Source organism: Anabrus simplex, chromosome 1 (genome assembly GCF_040414725.1).
Source record: "Anabrus simplex isolate iqAnaSimp1 chromosome 1, ASM4041472v1, whole genome shotgun sequence".
Taxonomy (NCBI): domain Eukaryota; kingdom Metazoa; phylum Arthropoda; class Insecta; order Orthoptera; family Tettigoniidae; genus Anabrus; species Anabrus simplex.
Genome location: NC_090265.1, coordinates 1,335,041,616 through 1,335,059,876, shown reverse-complemented (window position 1 = coordinate 1,335,059,876; position 18,261 = coordinate 1,335,041,616). Strand labels below are relative to the sequence as shown.

Here is an 18,261-nt window from a genome sequence, read left to right as displayed (position 1 = left end):
TCAGCGTCAGCGCTAGCCTTTCCCGGTCTGTACACTCCAAAGATATCAAGTTTCCTACTATCTGTAGAGATGAACCTTACACCTGGAATTTCATTTCGTTCCATTTTATTCTTTAACTTTTTCGTAGATTACAAATTCTTCTTTCACCAGAATGAATACTGCCCCACCTACCATTTTTATCATATCTCAACGATGCACACTCCAGTTTCGTGAAAAATTTTCTGCACCCATTATATCATTTCTCAGTCATGATTCAACTCCTATTACAATATCTGTTAAGTATATATCTGATAAATTACGGATTTCTATTCCTTTCTTCACAATACTTCCACTGTTCAACACTAACATTTTAATGTCACTACTACTTGACTTCCTTGGACTCTTATCACCACCTCCTAGACCCCCTTGTTTCCCTTAATGTACTTCGGTATAACCCTTCCGGAAAGTCCTAAATATACGTACCACTGTGGTTTCAGTGGAGGCCGTATGAGTGCAGATCACTATCTCCTACCCATGCGCTATGATATAGAAAATTCGCTCTCCGTTTCCCCCATACCCACTCCATAGTCTCATTGAAATCCTCACCTTCTAGTCAGTATCCCTTCTCCACAGTATTCCACTGCTAACAATCTCCGCTTCCTAAAACTTCACCCGTGCTGCATTTAGCAGATCCCACATATCCCCAACTAGTTTGGTACTTATAATTGCTTGCTTTACTTTGTTGATACCAACGTGAAACACTACCACCTTCTCCTTTCTCTCCTCCGTCTCTTCTACGTTCCTCAACATCTGCCTTAACGAATTCCAAGATAACACTTTACCCTGGTTCCTTTTACTCCACACATTTTTCCCAGACCCTACATGTCTAAAGGTGGAATCTCCCATGACGAGAGCCTCAACCCTACCCATCTCATTTGAACCCCTCCCCTCCCAAGCAGCTCTATCGTTCCTGACGTCTGCATAAGCTACTTCCTCCTCCATTTTCTCCCTCCCATGACCCTGTTCCACCTGTCGTTTCCTATCCATTACTCCCCATTTCCCTTTCGTATCTGTTTTTTCCCTCCTACTTCCACACTTCTCAGCAACAGTTCCCTGTTCCTCATCTTCCTTCTGTTGTTCTACCTTGAGTGACTCGTACCGATTTCTCACAGACACATGTCCTGAATTCTGATCCTGGATGGAGCCCTTAGCCTGCAATGTCCTTCCCCTTAAAATATTAGACCATCTGTCTTCTACAATTACCCCCTTTCCTTCCTATCCATCTTTTACACCTACTCTATCCTGCACGTTGTTGGAGGGAGGCCCACTTTCCTTCTTCTCCTCTGAGAGAAAATGATCTCCCTCATTGTCTGCAAGTGTTTAAACCATGATATTTCAAGCAGTCTCGATCGAGTGTGAGCGGATGTGCTGAGTAAGTGCTTAAGTATGGGGATAGCGTTAGAGCTTTATCGAATGAGGATTGGGAGTTGGCAGTGCAGGAGAAAGAAGAAATCGGATTCGAGTGTGAGGATGAAGGAAGAGAAAATAGGGAAGATGGCAGGCCTGTTCGTGGCGGTGGTGTTAGTAGCACTGCTTATAATAGGAGGAGTAGAGATAAACCCAGGGCAGGCCCAATTGGTGCCCTAGGGTGGGAAAAGATTGAAGTATTCAAAGAAGTGGTGAGAGAGGCGTGTCAGATAGACCAATTAAAGGAAATGCTAAGAGATCGTTCCAAGAAGTTAAAGGATTTAAGGCAGTGTGTTAAGAATGAGGCGGATGAAGTGAAGGAGAAAGTGGAGAGAAATGAGGCGGAGATGGAGAAAATACGAAAGAATGTTCAGGTGCTGGAGGGGGAGGTGGCGAAACTCAAGAGAGAAGTTGCGGATGAAAACCAAGAACGAAGGAAGAAGAATATTTTCATATGGTGTTGAAGAAGCTGCGAAATAAGATAAGGTGACAGTACTTCATAAGGTGGTGGAGATAGTACAAAACAGAATGAAGATTAACTTTAGTGAGGTGGATATTGATGAGGTTCAGAGATTGGGAAGAGTGAAAGGTAAAGGTGGGTGACCAATTAAGCTTACATTGATATCTACCCTGATGGCTGGCATTGTCCTAAGGAACCCAGGGAACTTAAAGCAAGAGAAGATATGGTTGAAACCGGATATAGGTAGTGAAGCGAGCAGAGTGTTTAAAGTTATAAGAAGACACATGTGAAGAGCGAGGCAACAAAGATTGAGAGCGTACACTAGGGGCAATAAGTTGTTGGTGGGGAATGGTAGATAGGTAAGAGAGCAGGGTTAGAAGTGTAAGTCTAAAAGATCTGTGGGGGAAGAAAAGAAAAGAGCAGGAGGAGAGAGGGAGCAAAGAATCTGCTAAGACGTCAAAAGAGGTAGGGACCAGGGAAGAAAAGAAGGAATGCTTAAAACTAGAAGTAAATCGAATAACGCAGCTGTTGTAAATAGAAATAAGGGTGAAAAGGAGGGGAAAATGAGTGTAGCAGGTAGCTAGAGTGTAAAATAGGCTTTGTAAATATTAGAGGGGTAGGAAGTAACTTGGGAAATGTAGAAATTTGTAAGATGGTGGAGAGTTTGGATATACCATAGTGGCCTTCCTAGAGACATGGCTAAAGAGAGGGATAAATCTAACTTGGAAGGTGTTCGTGGTAAGGAATAAAACGAGAAAAAGGCAGAGAAAGAAGGGAAGAAATCCAGGGGGTATTTCATTATTAGTTAAAGAAGTGTTAAGTGATCAAATTATAAATATAGAGAATGAGATGGAAGAGGTAATATGGGTTAGGTTTAAGCTGGAGGGAGATGAGAGGAAGTGTGCGTGCTTGGGTTCTATATACAATCCACCAAGAGGCTCGACATATGCAAATGAATATTTTTGAAGGTCTGATACAGGAAATAAATAGTATTAGCAGAAATACGAAGAGGATGGATTGATTTTGTTAGGGGACTGGAACGCAAGAATTGGGTGCCCCAGCCCAGAGTACAGTAAAGAGGAAAATGGTGATTATGATGGGATGTAGGAGAAGTGAAGATAAAGGGAGGAATGGATCCGGGCAGAAATTGCTAGACTTATCTGGGGTGAGCAACTTGTACATTCTGAATTGGTGGTGGAAGGGCGATAGGGAAGGAAAAATGGCACGTATTAAAAATGAGGTATTGATTTGGTGATTAGTTCGGAAGATAAGTCAGATAGAATTAACAGGATGCGGTGTTTGATTGGGTGCAACCACACCATTCCCTGGCATATGTAATTGTGAATAGGTGTGAGAGAGTGGAGAAGAGGTGATTAGGAAGAACGAGGAGAGGAAAAATGTCGCAGCGCTCCCAAGTATATTTTGACTGAGGAGGGAAAAGCGAAGTTAAACAACTACCTTTTAGATGTATAATTTCAGATCATTAGGGTAGGGATCGAAGTAGTAGTGGAGGGCAATAATACTGATAGGGCTTAGCGCTACTGGAATGTCCTGGTAGGAGAGTGGTGGTGGACAAAGCATACAGTAAGAAGACCAAAGATGAGGGAGAGGGATGATTCGATAAGGAGTGTAAGGTGAATTAGTTCGGAAGTTAGTTCCGGTCCCGTGACAAAATCAATCCATCCTCTTCGTACTTCTGCTAATACTATTCATTTCCTCCGTCAGACCTTCAAATAATATTCATTTGCATATGTCGAGCCTCTTGGTGGATTGTATATAAAACCCAAGCACACACATTTCCTCTCATCTCCCTCCAGCTTAAATCTAACCCAAGGTAGGTAGGTAGGTAGGTAGGTAGGTAGGTAGGTAGGTAGGTAGGTAGGTAGGTAGGTTGAGGAAGTGGGCAGAATGATAGCACTGCTTGAGTACAGGAAGCGTGTTGGTAGGGGGTGAAGGGAACGGTTTTGCAGGTTGAGAAAATAATTCAAGGAAATGCTAGGAGAGAGGGAAAAGGCTTCTCAGGAGGTTCAAACGGAAACATTAAACAGGGAGTGTAAAGACAGGGAAGGATATAATGTGTGGACCAGAGATAATAAAATTAATAAGGGGACGAGTAGAATGACTAAACCTAAAATTAAGTATGGATGATGAGTAGATTACTTCCAGGAACTATTAGGGGAAAAGGAAGGATGGGTAAGGGTAGAAGGAGGCTATAATGTTGAAATGAGGATAGAGAGGGGCTGTCAGTAGCTGGATAAGAGAATAACAGGCGAGGAGGTGACGGAAATGATAAATTGACGAACAGGACTGCGGGGGGGGGGGGAATAGGATAGCAAATTTTTATTGAAAAGAACTAGAAAAAATAGACAGATTACGGAGAGTTAGGTTACATTTCTAACCAAGATATTCTAGGGAGAGAAATTTCAGAAAGAATTGCAGAAGGGGATCATATGTCCTATTTTAAAAAAACAAAAGAGAGAGGGCTAATCCTAGTAACTCTAGAGGCATAACCCTACTGGACTCCATGAGCAAGGTGTACACGGGTAATTTAGCAGAAAGGTTGAGGAAGTGAGCAGAAGATTATTCAATTCTATCGATATTTCAGAGTTGGTTCAGAAGAGAGAGGAGGCCAGCAGATAATTGACCGATTTTGAGAACACAAATAGATAAATATGTTAGAAAAGAAGGCTCTAAAGTATATATAGCCGCAATTGAGTTCCAGAAGGCGTCGATACAGTAAGCAGGAGGCCTTATTTGAAATACTGAGGAGGGTAGGTGTGGGTAAGAAGATAAGAAGGGTGATCAGAACCATATATGAAAAAGACTATTGTAGCATTAAGGTGGAGGTGGGGGTGGTTAGTGGATTGATTGAAGCGAAAGTTTGGCTGAAACAGGGGTGTAAATTGTCGCCTATTCCTTTCTTATTGTTTATTAACGACTTACTAGGCAGTCATGTAGAGAAAAATGGGCCTATCCGGTGCTAGGCATACAAGAAATTCCAGGGTTGGTTTTTGCGAATGATGTATTATTGTTGACGTTGACAGCTGGGGGCCTGCAAAAAAGCTTGAACGAGGTTTGGAATTTTGCAAAGAAATGGTTATTGAAGATCAACAGTAATAAGACTAAGGTGATGGTATGTAGGAAAGAGAACAAATAAACCGGAGATAAAGCGGGCAATAAATGGGGAAAAGATAGAGGCGGTGGAAAAGATTGAGTATCTCGGGGTTATGATAAGTAGCAATGGTAGTTGGGTGGAGCAAATTAGGCGAGCCAGATGGAAAAGCCAAGTTGCACTTTCAGTAACTAGGATATTGGAGAATACATTTCGGGGAGTGTAAGCTATGATATACAAAGCGTGGTGTTTAATGCTGTGGTGAAGAATAAAATGCTGTATGCTTCTGAGGTTTGGGGGTGGGGGTGGGGGTGGAGAAAGAGGGTGGGGTAAGCAGGTAGAGAGTAAGTTCTGTAAGATAGTTATGGGGTTACCATTGTGTACCGCGAGTGCAGGAGTAAGGATGTTTGACATTTTAAAAAGAGTGCTTGGTTACTGGTGCAGATTGAGAGAAGGTGAAGGAGGCCTAATTCTGCAGTCGGCTTATCAGTATCAAATGAAGTGCAATTATGGGGATTAATGGGTTGACAAGGTGAAGAATGCGTTTGACAGACTGGGGTTAGGTGAGTTTTCTAACATTCAATGGGGGAGGAGAAAGGGTACGTATTGGAAACATGTAGTTAAGAGGGCAAGAGATATTGCTGAACAAGAGCTGGTAGCCGAATGTGGGAAGAGAGCTACCCTAAAGATGTTTCTGAGGTTTAGTCAGATGGTGAGTTTGAGAGTGGTACATGTAAATAGGACGGTTAGAAGAGATTTAATTTGATGGTTTTTAGGTATATATATGAATAGAGGATGGACGAAGTCAAACGTAAATACGTTGTGTGTATTGTGTGGTGATGAGAGAGAGGACTTTCATTTTCTGACAGTATGTAAAGAAACGATTGAAGGGAGGTGGTTGTTAATGAATGAACGGCAGTTGAAGTTGATTGCTCATCCGCGTAATGGAGATAAGCTTTTAAGGTGGTTAGTGTCTGAGTGGAAGTGTACTGGTAATTTATGTAGGATTAGAAGCAGATGTACATCCGCCTTAAAAGCTAAATCTCAGTTGTGTCAAGAGGAGAACGAATCAGGCCGTGGATTATCATGACACAGGTAGAGTGTTAAATTTCACTACTCAGCGCAGGAGAATGGCTGCCTTCCCCACTACTGGCTAGCAGTGGGGAAAGGGAGGAAGGCGATGGCATGTGTCACTAGAGGGGTGATCCTAGCATACTTATTATGTCAGGAGAGATTGAGCCGTGTGTTGCCATATTGCATTATTTTGTATTTTTGTTTTGTGTTCAGTATTGTTTTTGTTTTGCCCTGTTGCCATTGTTTTTCCTTTCTTTTGCGTTCAGTCTTGTTTTGTTCACTAGCGTGGAGTATTATTGTACCTTTATAGTGTACTATCTGATGTTGTGTCAGTTCGCTTGTTTTTGCTTGTAATTTTTCTTAGTTTTGCTTGGTTTTTAATTGTTGTTTCTATTTTTCTCCGTTGAGATCGGTTAGGTTGTAAAACGGTAAGGTCTGGAGAAAAAATAAAGGTTACTTATTATGATGTTTCAAGCACGCACAAGGAGATCGTTATAGGAAAATTGCCAAGAAATTCCATACATCACAAGAGAAGTGTAAGTTTAAAGGCAAATAATTGGCCTTCCGGAATTCCTTATTATCCGTGATGTTTCCTTTATTATCAGTTTTATTTTTAGTCTTTGTTCGCAGCTATTACTGCGACATGCCGCTAATACACTGACTGACAGAGCAAATACAACACCACGAAGGAGTGGTCAGAACTTTATGCCAATTGCAGGGTAGACTGACGTCACTGAGGTATGCTCATGATGTGAAATGCGCCGCTGTGCTGCGCACGTAGCGAACGATAAATGGGACACGGCGTTGGCGAATGGCCCACTTCGTACCGTGATTTCTCAGCCGACAGTCATTGTAGAACGTGTTGTCGTGTGCCACAGGACACGTGTATAGCTAAGAATGCCACGCCGCCGTCAACGGAGGCATTTCCAGCGGACAGACGACTTTACGAGGGGTATGGTGATCGGGCTGAGAAGGGCAGGTTGGTCGCTTCGTCAAATCGCAGCCGATACCCATAGGGATGTGTCCACGGTGCAGCGCCTGTGGCGAAGATGGTTGGCGCAGGGACATGTGGCACGTGCGAGGGGTCCAGGCGCAGCCCGAGTGACGTCAGCACGCGAGGATCGGCGCATCCGCCGCCAAGCGGTGGCAGCCCCGCACGCCACGTCAACCGCCATTCTTCAGCATGTGCAAGACACCCTGGCTGTTCCAATATCGACCAGAACAATTTCCCGTCGATTGGTTGAAGGAGGCCTGCACTCCCGGCGTCCGCTCAGAAGACTACCATTGACTCCACAGCATAGACGTGCACGCCTGGCATGGTGCCGGGCTAGAGCGACTTGGATGAAGGAATGGCGGAACGTCGTGTTCTCCGATGAGTCACGCTTCTGTTCTGTCAGTGATAGTCACCGCAGACGAGTGTGGCGTCGGCGTGGAGAAAGGTCAAATCCGGCAGTAACTGTGGAGCGCCCTACCGCTAGACAACGCGGCATCATGGTTTGGGGCGCTATTGCGTATGATTCCACGTCACCTCTAGTGCGTATTCAAGGCACGTTAAATGCCCACCACTACGTGCAGCATGTGCTGCGGCCGGTGGCACTCTCGTACCTTCAGGGGCTGCCCAATGCTCTGTTTCAGCAGGATAATGCCCGCCCACACACTGCTCGCATCTCCCAACAGGCTCTACGAGGTGTACAGATGCTTCCGTGGCCAGCGTACTCTCCGGATCTCTCACCAATCGAACACGTGTGGGATCTCATTGGACGCCGTTTGCAAACTCTACCCCAGCCTCGTACGGACGACCAACTGTGGCAAATGGTTGACAGAGAATGGAGAACCATCCCTCAGGACACCATCCGCACTCTTATTGACTCTGTACCTCGACGTGTTTCTGCATGCATCGCCGCTCGCGGTGGTCCTACATCCTACTGAGTCGATGCTGTGCGCATTGTGTAACCTGCATATCGGTTTGAAATAAACATCAATTATTCGTCCGTGCCGTCTGTGTTTTTTCCCCAACTTTCATCCCTTTCGAACCACTCCTTCTTGGTGTTGCATTTGCTCTGTCAGTCAGTGTATTATTGTAAACTCGGCACTAAGTGCGAAAGAATGGTTAGTCCTATGTTCGGTCACTTTTGTCCCCAAGAATTAACCGGGTACTCATTTACGGTGTAGACCCAGTGAGCCCCAGGAATTTATGCCTCTCAAGAAGCTGAGGTCGAAAGTTTTCACTTTCATGACGGGGAATTGAACCCACGTCTCTACCACTTCGATTAGGCAGTCTCCTATTTTACTGCTATGACTGTAGATGTTTAGGATAAGAGAGTAACATAATTCATAGGGGCAGAAGATCTTTGTAGGTCGACGCCCTGAACAAATAGCATTAAAAGAACGAAATTCATCATGAGGAATTCTCTTACAGATGTACACCCAACACAGAGGGCTGCGACTGCAAAGTGGACTCCTCTGCTCACCCGTGTACAGACAGATGCCACCTTCACGGCGACCAGTTTCAGGCTTCCTGTCCCCATCTTGCAAAATGTTCCTGTTTAAGCAAAGAGTGTTTCCAGGCAGAAGGAGTTTGCTACTGTTCACCGGGTAAGGGATGAGGGTAGTAGCAATGGAAACATAGTCTAAATAGCTGAGAATCAGTGCCTGCTAAACATACCATCCAATATGATCCAGACGTCTGACGTATAGGAGTATTAATGTATGCTTACATCTTCATTATGGATTGTTATGCCTTTCAGCATACAGCCTGTAAACCTCTGTACGGGTTGGACCAGAACGATCGCAATGAAACTTGGTAAAATGATCAATTGAGACATTAGAACATCGCTACCCGCTTGCCGTTGTTACAAAGGCTGACCACAGCAAGACTAAATGAATGATCCTGAATAGCACTCCGGCAGTTTATTCCTTTGTACTAATAGACTATTATACAGTATATAGGGTGATTCACAATGAATGCGATTGTGCAGATCGTTGCGAATGAATAACAATAGAACAACCCGAGCCGCTTCACGCTAGTCGAGAGGAACCGGCGACCAAAATCAGCTACAGAGTAGGTCATGTGAATTCCGTGTCGCCGAACGGTAGCCCGCCGCACTACTTTCCCACCTTCTTCGGTCAGAGTTCTCAGGGAGAGGAGTATCTCCTGTTGCTCTTGTTGCTGTCGAAGAGAAAGAAGAAAGGAAGCTTCGTACGCTTCATTCACATCCTATGTTGAAAGTTCACTTGGAAAAAGGATTTTTCTATAAACTATTCGATGATTTATGTGATGTTGGTACTAAGTTTTCTAGTTACTTCAGAATGTCGGCAAAGAAATCTTTCGGTGAACTATTCTAAAGTGTGAAGGAAATATTACGGGAATGGATGTCAAGTTGAGAAAAGCAAAACCGGCTAAAGAAAAATAGGTTTAACTTTGAGAACATGCATTTCTCTTCTCAACTCTATTACTATATTCGTCACAATTTAGGTTCCAGATGACCTACAGTGTGTATAATTAAATCGCCAGTGTTTATTTGGTCTACTTTTCTAAATTATTCATAGTGAATATATTTTATTTAGTACTGTTTATAGTATTTTGAAAAAAGTACGCAACGAGAAGGTAGTTGAAGTGCACAATGCCACTAAAGGTTGTTCTGAACAGAACACTATTGCAGGCCAGTAGATAAGCTACCTGTAGCCTAATGTGAAGACACCAATACACAGCAAGGGTTCGCCAGCCGTCGCTAATTGGGGTTGCAAAATCTGCCTCTGCTACCGGTAGCGGGAGTGAGATACTTCTAGGTCTGACGCTGGGCTTCTTTCTGTAGCTCGGTTACAGAGTAGCCCAGAGTGACGAGCTCTATTTAAAACAATGTTTCACGAGCACGGGTGGCTGGTAGCTGATTTCAGTAGTGAAATCCTGTCGCCTAATGTGAAACGGGCCTTAATATATGACGGTGCAGGAATTATAGCGTGTACATTTGCATTTATTTTCATTGCATAAAGCACTAATTGTAACAGGTAAATGAACACATGGATCAGTCAATCAACGCCAGCTGTTGGAGACATTGTAGCTCAACTACAGCACATAAGTACCTCAAAACAATTGGAAACAGTTGTACGATTCATTAAGTTTATGGACGCTTGTCACTTTGATGATATAGATGTTGATTCCCATAGGGAACCTGAAACATTTGTTCCAAATGTTCTATATCATCTGATGGCCAAGCAAGCATCAATCTTTGGTAATGAGACAAAGTCTGTCATAGTGTATTGGCACTGCCGGTGGCTACAATTAGCCTACGCAGTGGCCTCCACGGTATGCACTAGCCGTACGTCTTGGTAGGTGTGCTAGGTACCAACTGATGAGCCCAGCCTAGCACACGGGGGCGAAACGCTGGCAACCAGGAATGAGTTAGCTGGAAAATTTATAATGTCCAATAACGGACCATTTATATTGATATTATAAATTTACTCATTCGGAACAAATGTTTCAGGTTCCCATTGGGAATCAACATCTATATCATCTGATGACCAAGCAGGCATCAATCTTTGGTAATGAGACAAAGTCTGTCATAGTGCATTGGCACTGCCGGTGGCTACAATTAGCCTACGCAGTGGCCTCCACGGTATGCACTAGCCATGCGTCTTGGTAGGTGTGCTAGGTACCAACTGATGAACCCAGGGGGCAAAACGCCGGCAACCAGGAATGAGTTAGCTGGAAAATTTATAATGTCCGCTTGTCACTTTTACAACAATAGTTGTTTAACATACATACATACATATATATTCAGAGAGAATAAACACTTCCCTCATAAGGAGACTGCCCATGAGGACAAAGTATAGTAATTACATTTATGACTATACAAATGATTTCTCAGTATGGATAATGAACATTTCAAGGCTTTGAGGACCACATTTTTCGTCAACGACTCTGATAGTTTGAATCTTGATCGGAATTCTTCGAAGAACTTAGGAATTTTTCCTCTTGTGCCGATCATGAGGCCTATAACCACGATGTTATCCAGTCCGTATTCAAGTGGGTAGAAGGGAATCGTGTATTCGTGGATGCTTTTCTTTTCGTCGTGTACTTCACTGGGCTGCATGGCGTGCGATTCAAACCGAACCGTAGGATCAATAATATATCCATTTCTGCTATACTACTGTAGACAGCAATGATAACGTATCCTGTTTGACTCCTTCACCCTACCAAAAATGCGTGACGTAGGCGTATATGATCACAGGCTAATGATAGCCTAGGGTAAGAGCTCCAGTAAATGACCGTTTAAATACCATAAAATCGCACGTTTAGATTCAATCAATGCAACTGATGATCTAAGAATAGAACATCTGCTCAATTTAGTCTGAAGAACGGGGACTTAAATTACTTGGCTCAGTACCCCAAAATACAACCGCAAAAAGAAATACGATAAACAATGTCCTGTTCGCTTGAACACTAGCGAATGACCATTTCGTTCTAGTCGTTGGCTTCTCTTGCCCCTCTACATGAGAAATAAAGTCAAGTTATGATGACTTCATTTTAACACGAGTTCGTAGTAAAAAGGTACAGTAAAACTTTGTTGCAGAACGATGGGGCCAAGTAGTCGGAAACAATTCCACACCATACAATTACGGCAAATCGAACCTGACGCCTACCAATGTGAACAGCATGTGGGTTCTCCTCAGCCCACAAATGCTCAGTGAAGATATTAAATACACCATCCTGAGTGAAGTTAGCTACGTCAGTAAACAAAATCCTACTGCCGAAGTGGGGCATCTCCCCAACCTGTTGTAAAAACCATTGGCAGAAGGCTACTCTTCCTGGATAGTCCATTAGGGTCAAATCTTCACTGGGTGTTTATGATATAGATTCAGTCAATGGTAATGAAGCACACGCTGTACGGTGCTATGACTTCCACCTACTGTGCTAGCAGCAGTACAAATGCTTGTTGATGAATGTTATTCCACCTGTCCAAATATCTCCTCCATATGCGGCGTGACATGATAACTACTCTTCCTCACGAGAAAGTTTCTGTTTCTTATAGTTCCCTGTGTCATGTAGTCGTAGGGATTATCGGTCAAACGTCGACACGGTTGCATTCGAAAGTATTCTTCACTGCGTAAACCGTACTGATTCTCTTGAGTTCCCATTAGCATCTCCACACTCAAAAACCACGTCAGTGATTTCGCCTAGAGTGTACCTTGGCATGTCTACTTACGTTCACCGCGCAGACAGACATTCACCGTCGGACGCAAACAGTTAAACTTGCAGGCACGTATATGTGGCTTGTTTGCTACAAGCACTGTGTGGCTTTCGTTCTGGTGTCGTGACTTAAGTGCCTCTGTTGATAGGGACTTTGCTTCCTTTTATCTCCGGCACCGATGCTGTCCACACGCTCCGGGTTGTTATTCATTTGCAAACGATTTGCAGTATCTAATAATGGAACTACCGATAAGTGCAAAACGAAACTGACCAAGAAATTTCGCAGAGAGGATGAGGAGAACATAAGAAAGCGAAGTACGTAACTTTAGCTGCCATTTAGAGCTGTAAGGTCCTGAAATCGACACGGAAATGCCCAAGGGGATTGCGCGTGTTAGCATATAGCTGGACATAGACAGTTCTGGTGACCAACTGAAGCGAGTGCGTTACCTTGAGCTTCCTGTTCCTGGCAGTTAACACATGTTCCTTTTTCCTTCCACCTAGTGGCGTTCGGCCCGAAAGACCATGCGGCCAGTATTTGCACAGTGAGAGTGCATACAGTTACAGATCTTCGTGGTTGAAATAGAGTCATAACTTAATACTACAGTCTGATAAATATTGAGAATTGACAGCACATAATTGTGGAGTTAGGTTTAATACGAGGATGAAGTTGGCAATGTGGTACTTCACTAGAGAAGAGTACAAAAGATTATATTGTTGGGAGAACTTCGTACATGACATTAGGATGAGGTTCAAGTTGGCTATTTCTACAGGGTCTTCACACATGTTACTTTGAGAAAGCAGTCATGAATCCGGCAAATGTTAAAGAATGTGCACTACGTTATTTCCGTGAAAAAGGTTTATCCTCTTCCCGTGAAATAACTTCGGGAAAAGAGAGATGGGTCAATATGTGATCGAACTAATTGAAAATCATCCCATGGGTGCCAATATTGTCTCGGAGTCGTATCCAGAGAGAAATAGTGATAGTGAAAGTGATAATGGGACCAGCGACACCTCATCTGCATTATCTGGAATAGAAGGCAGCTCACCATTGCCAAGTACGAGAGGTGTTACGGATCCGAATTTGAGCCCCGAGCATGATTCTCGCCAATCCAGTGAAGAGACACCGCAGTCACGTTACAAATCTAGCATTTCAAGCTATGCTTCCAGTCCACAGAAGAAAGTGAATCACGCTGTAGATCTTGCGTATAAAAAGAATGCTCTAAATATGTGGCTAAATAAGGGAGGCGAGGTAAGATGCGACTTTCATTAACCACTGATCACAAACGTTGTCGTAAGATGACGTCACTACGATAACTGTACAAGTGGAAGAACCAATTACCATCTGCGTCAAAATCCCGTTGAACACAGGACAATGATGTATACAAAATTACTGTTACATGCCAGCCCCATGGTAGCCCTTTCGGTACTCACTGTAAGGGGCTTTCAGTCATAGTACCGAGGATCTCACAGCCGGCCTGTGGAGTGCGGCTGGCCTTTCCGTGTATTGCTCTCGTCGGCTGGTTTACCTGTGAGTTTCTGGTAGATGCAACGAGAATGTTCCGTCTCTACCCACATTACGAATGTTCTGGTACACATCACCCAAAATCTAAAAAGGGAGGCTAGCAGCGGACAGTCGGTCATTGTTATACTCCGTGGTGGAATGAGTGCCAGAGTCACTGTGGGACTCAGTGTGAGACTCAGTGTGTTTGGGTTCGGTGGCTGGGCTGAGGGCGACAGAGATGTTTGGCTCTTGCTAATGCCCCACTGAGGTTTGAACGAGGAATTGGGGTAGTTGCTGTTTTGTCGGAGTTTCCAGTGAATAGCTGGACTGTGGACGGCGTACGGGACAGTACACTGTGTACTGCTTTAGAGTACTGTGTGTATGTGTGTGTGTACTTCTGTGGATTATGGACTGCCGTGAGTCAGCGATTAAAGGAACTATCGTGAGTATAATTGGATATGGGTTAATAATCGCTGTCACGGGTACTGCCTGCTGCTAAATACTGTTGAGCTGTTGCTGTTTAGTTGTCCAATGCATGTGACTGTGAATTACTAGACTCTCTCTGGAGCTGAACCGACTAACAGTCATCGTGCGTTGTGTAGCCAGTAGTACTGTGTACAAATCTAGCTGTCTGCGCGCAGTTGCTGTTCAGGGTGAGTTGACTTGTGAGCGCAAATGAAAGCCCTGCCAATCAGGATTAAAGCATATCACCCGGGCTATGAAAAGGGAGACTAGCCGCGGACAGTCGGTCATTGTGTAAGGCCGGACCGCCCCTGTGAGAGAAGAGTAGATACCGGTACTTCTAAATAGACGGTAATTACTAAGTGTGGTCATTCATGGTTGAATAGAATTGTATATGTGCATTTATTGTGTCGTCCTGAAATCTATATATAAAATAAGAGTTTTATCTGTACATTACTCAGAATAGGAAAAGAATGGTATTTCTGTATCGGTCATGTCCACAGTAATAAGGAAATGCGCTTTTTAATTTTCCGTAATGTCTGTCTGTCTGTCTGTCTGTCTGTCTGTCTGTCTGTCTGTCTGTCTGTCTGTCTGTCTGTCTGTCTGTCTGTCTGTCTGTCTGTCTGTCTGTCTGTCTGTCTGTCTGTCTGTCTGTCTGTCTGTCTGTCTGTCTGTCTGTCTGTCTGTCTGTCTGTCTGTACACGCATCACTCACTAGAAAACGGTTAAAGAGGATTTTATGAAAATCGGTATGGAAATAAGTCGCCACAATCTAAGCCATAAATAATTTTACTCACGCTGACAGAAATGGTAGTTTAGGGGAAGGTCTAAAATTGAATTTTCAAATATATATATTAGTGGTCCTATCTTAATAAAAACTGGTGTGCAAAGTCGGGGAATAAGTCGCTACAATTTAGGCTATAAATAATTTTATTCACGCTAAGTGAAATGCTAGTTTAGGGAAAGGCCTAAAATTTAATTATTAAATATTTACATCATTAGTGGTCCTATCTCATTGAAAAGTGGTATACAAAGTCGGAGAATGAACCACTACAATATAGACTATAAAAATTTTATCCACGCTGAATGAAATGGTAGTTTAGGGGAAGGCCTAAAATTTAATTCTCAAATATTTATATTATTAGTGGTCGTACCGACAAATACTACACAACCAAAGTTATATAAAATTAAATTTCCGACCATTTATGTCTTCCGGCTATGATAACACAGATATTAATGTGTATTTTTGTTGCTAAGTCCATATCGACGCCGAGCCACGAGAAAATGGGTTAACAGAATTTAATGAAAATCGGTATAAAGAGTCGGGGAATAAGAAACTACAGTCTAAGCTATAAACAATTTTATTCACCCTGGATGAAATTTTAGTTTACGGGCAGGTGCCCAAAATTTAATTTTTAAATACCTATGTTTTGGGTCTTATCGAAAAGCACTACATAACAGAAGTTACAGAGAATACAATTTCCAATCATTTATGTTTTATTCAGTTTTACCGTACCGACTATGGTAAGAGTGGTATTTCAGAGTCGGAAGAAAACTAAATGTGAAGGCCTACAATATCGAAAGCGCTTAACATTGATCAACAATACCATTATATTGACCATTGTTTGTTGTGATGTTATTTGTCTCTTATGCTGCCTCTCAACTCCGACAGATGGGATTACTGCTGCGTAGCGAGTATAATAGCCTGACTGAATATTGGCGGGAAACAGCCGGGGAGTTAGAAAACTTTCTTCTTTAGAATGCCATTCCTCTGGTTCATACATTTTCTGGTACTGCTGGTACGTAACACACTGGTTCTTCATAGTATTCCAGGTATTCGATTCCTACTCTGACGCGCTGTTTTGAATGAGCAGTGTCCATACTTAAGACAGAGGCTGACTTAGTAGTACCGGTAGTAGAAGTAGTAGTAGTAGTAGTAGTAGTTCTAGAATAACAATTTAGGCCTATTCCAAATTATAGCACCACAATTCACAAAATAACTCAAAATTCAACCCTGAAAAGAGCTGTTTCTTAAGAAAAGCTTCTTCCTCTTCACTTTTATTAAATTCTACATTCATTTTATACCAAATTATCGGTGAAGAGGGGTTTCTCCTCTGGCTTGGAGGAAAAAATTTGCCTCCAAGTCAGATAGATTTTTCCGCCGCCAGTGTAGTGAACTGACATTTTCCGACTCATCGGGTACTCGTAGGAAACAGATTAGTAAAAGGGCATAGTTCTTCCCCTGGGTGTCTCCACTATTCGACCCTCTCCCCGCCGAAAAAAGACGAAGGGTGTTCATGAATCACGGCTGTCTGCGGCTTGGTCTTTCCAGCTCTGGAACTTTGGACTGTTCGTTCGGCAGCGTAGTATTATCCGTTAAAAGTGAGAAAATGTGTGGTTTTTCATTTAATCGAGTATTTTATATAACATTGCTTTTAATTGCTACATTCCGAATGCCCTTTTTGTAATTACCTATGTTGACTTCAGTTGAGAAAACCGCAAGCAGTCTTTCTGAGAATCCCGTAGCGAAGCACGGGTACATCATCTAGTAAATTAAATAAGACAGACACTGTTTTATTCGTAACATTTTCTCTCTTTGCAGAAGCAAGAAGGTAGAAGTGGAATGTTTGCGACGAGGACCTGCGACATAGGGCCTTGGAACTTTGAAGAGAGATTTCAATTTCAGCGTACCTACTAGTTGGTGAGTCGCTTCAAGGAAATATACAGAATGAAAAGTAGAAAAATCACGGAATTTGTATCCCGTGCGTCTCTGCAAGAAGAAGAGGAAAAACATAAAATCGCAAAAGAATATTTGGAAGTAGCTACAGAGCGATTTTCAGCTACACCGCTTTTTCAATATGCAATACAGATCAGAATGGTTTCCTGCGCGAAATAGACTCCATCGTTTATTGGTGAGAAACATACAGAAGCAGTTACTGAATCAGTTATACACTTGCACATTTGTACACGATTATGCCTAAAATTAGTATGGCCGATACTCTTTTCCCTAAATTATTCATTGTACGGTACTACAGGAGGCAACTGGAACGTTCGGTCCGAGACTTTCTAAAGAAATGTTTCATGCCGAAAATATAATACTAACAGCCACGAAATCAGGAAAATGGGAAAAGTAATTAAAATATTGGTTTAAAGAATCCTTCTTCCCATTCGCGGAAGACAAGTGTTTGCTCCTGTTAGATTCCTGGATTACTTATCGTGATGAAAGCTATCTTGAAGACATTCCTCCAGGCAACACTATAGAAATTCGCCAGATTCCTCACGGCACTACACGAAAAATACAGCCATTGAATAAGGTTTTCTTCCGGCAATGGAAGGCTTAGTATCGCCGGTTGAAAGACATTGTGCCGGCTTGCGAAGACTTTCACTTTGATGTTTATCAGCAAACCAGCATATTGAAAATGCAACCCTATATTCATTTTCAGTTTTCTTCCCCACAGTTCGAGGATAATGAAATATTCGTGATTCGAATTACGCAATAACACAACGGAAAGATGTCCCGAATTCGAAGTGCCTGTGAAATATTGCTTTCAAACAAGTAAGGAAAACTGTGAAGAAAAATGTGGGCTTAAAGTGCATAGGCTATTCGTTGTGCATGGTCAAAAATATTTGTTTTCATCATGCGGTAACGCACCTTCATGTTTCACATTCGTTCCGTAACAATAAAGTGACCATGGCGCGTGGTAGCCTGTCAATTCGTTCTCTCCCTCTCTCTCCAGCACAACAGCAACTCCACTCCGTTGTACGCCGCGCTAGGCAGCAAGATGCAAGGGTTGTCCAGTAGCTGCGTTGTCACGTGGATTTCGTATCAATACTTCGACACCTTCCATTTTTAATGGCATATAAATTCTTGTACATCGCTATTTTATGGTCTCCTCATTCTCTCAGCGAAATGTCATTGACGATTTGTACATATCGATAGTTCCCTTGTGAGAGTTTGTCATATTCATTCATTCTGGATCAACTCGTACAGATGGCCAAGCTTTCATATTATAGATT

The 18,261-nt window shown here is 42.9% G+C and overlaps 1 protein-coding gene across 1 annotated transcript in view; it reads left to right on the top strand.

Annotated features, from left to right (window-relative positions):
• Positions 1–18,261, top strand: part of LOC136858839 (multiple epidermal growth factor-like domains protein 10) — a 272,735-nt gene that overhangs the window by 225,399 nt on the left and 29,075 nt on the right. Inside the window, exon 7 of the mRNA XM_068225752.1 lies at positions 8,512–8,687. Coding sequence (XP_068081853.1) covers positions 8,512–8,687 — 176 coding nt within the window. The remainder of the gene's footprint in view (positions 1–8,511; positions 8,688–18,261) is intronic.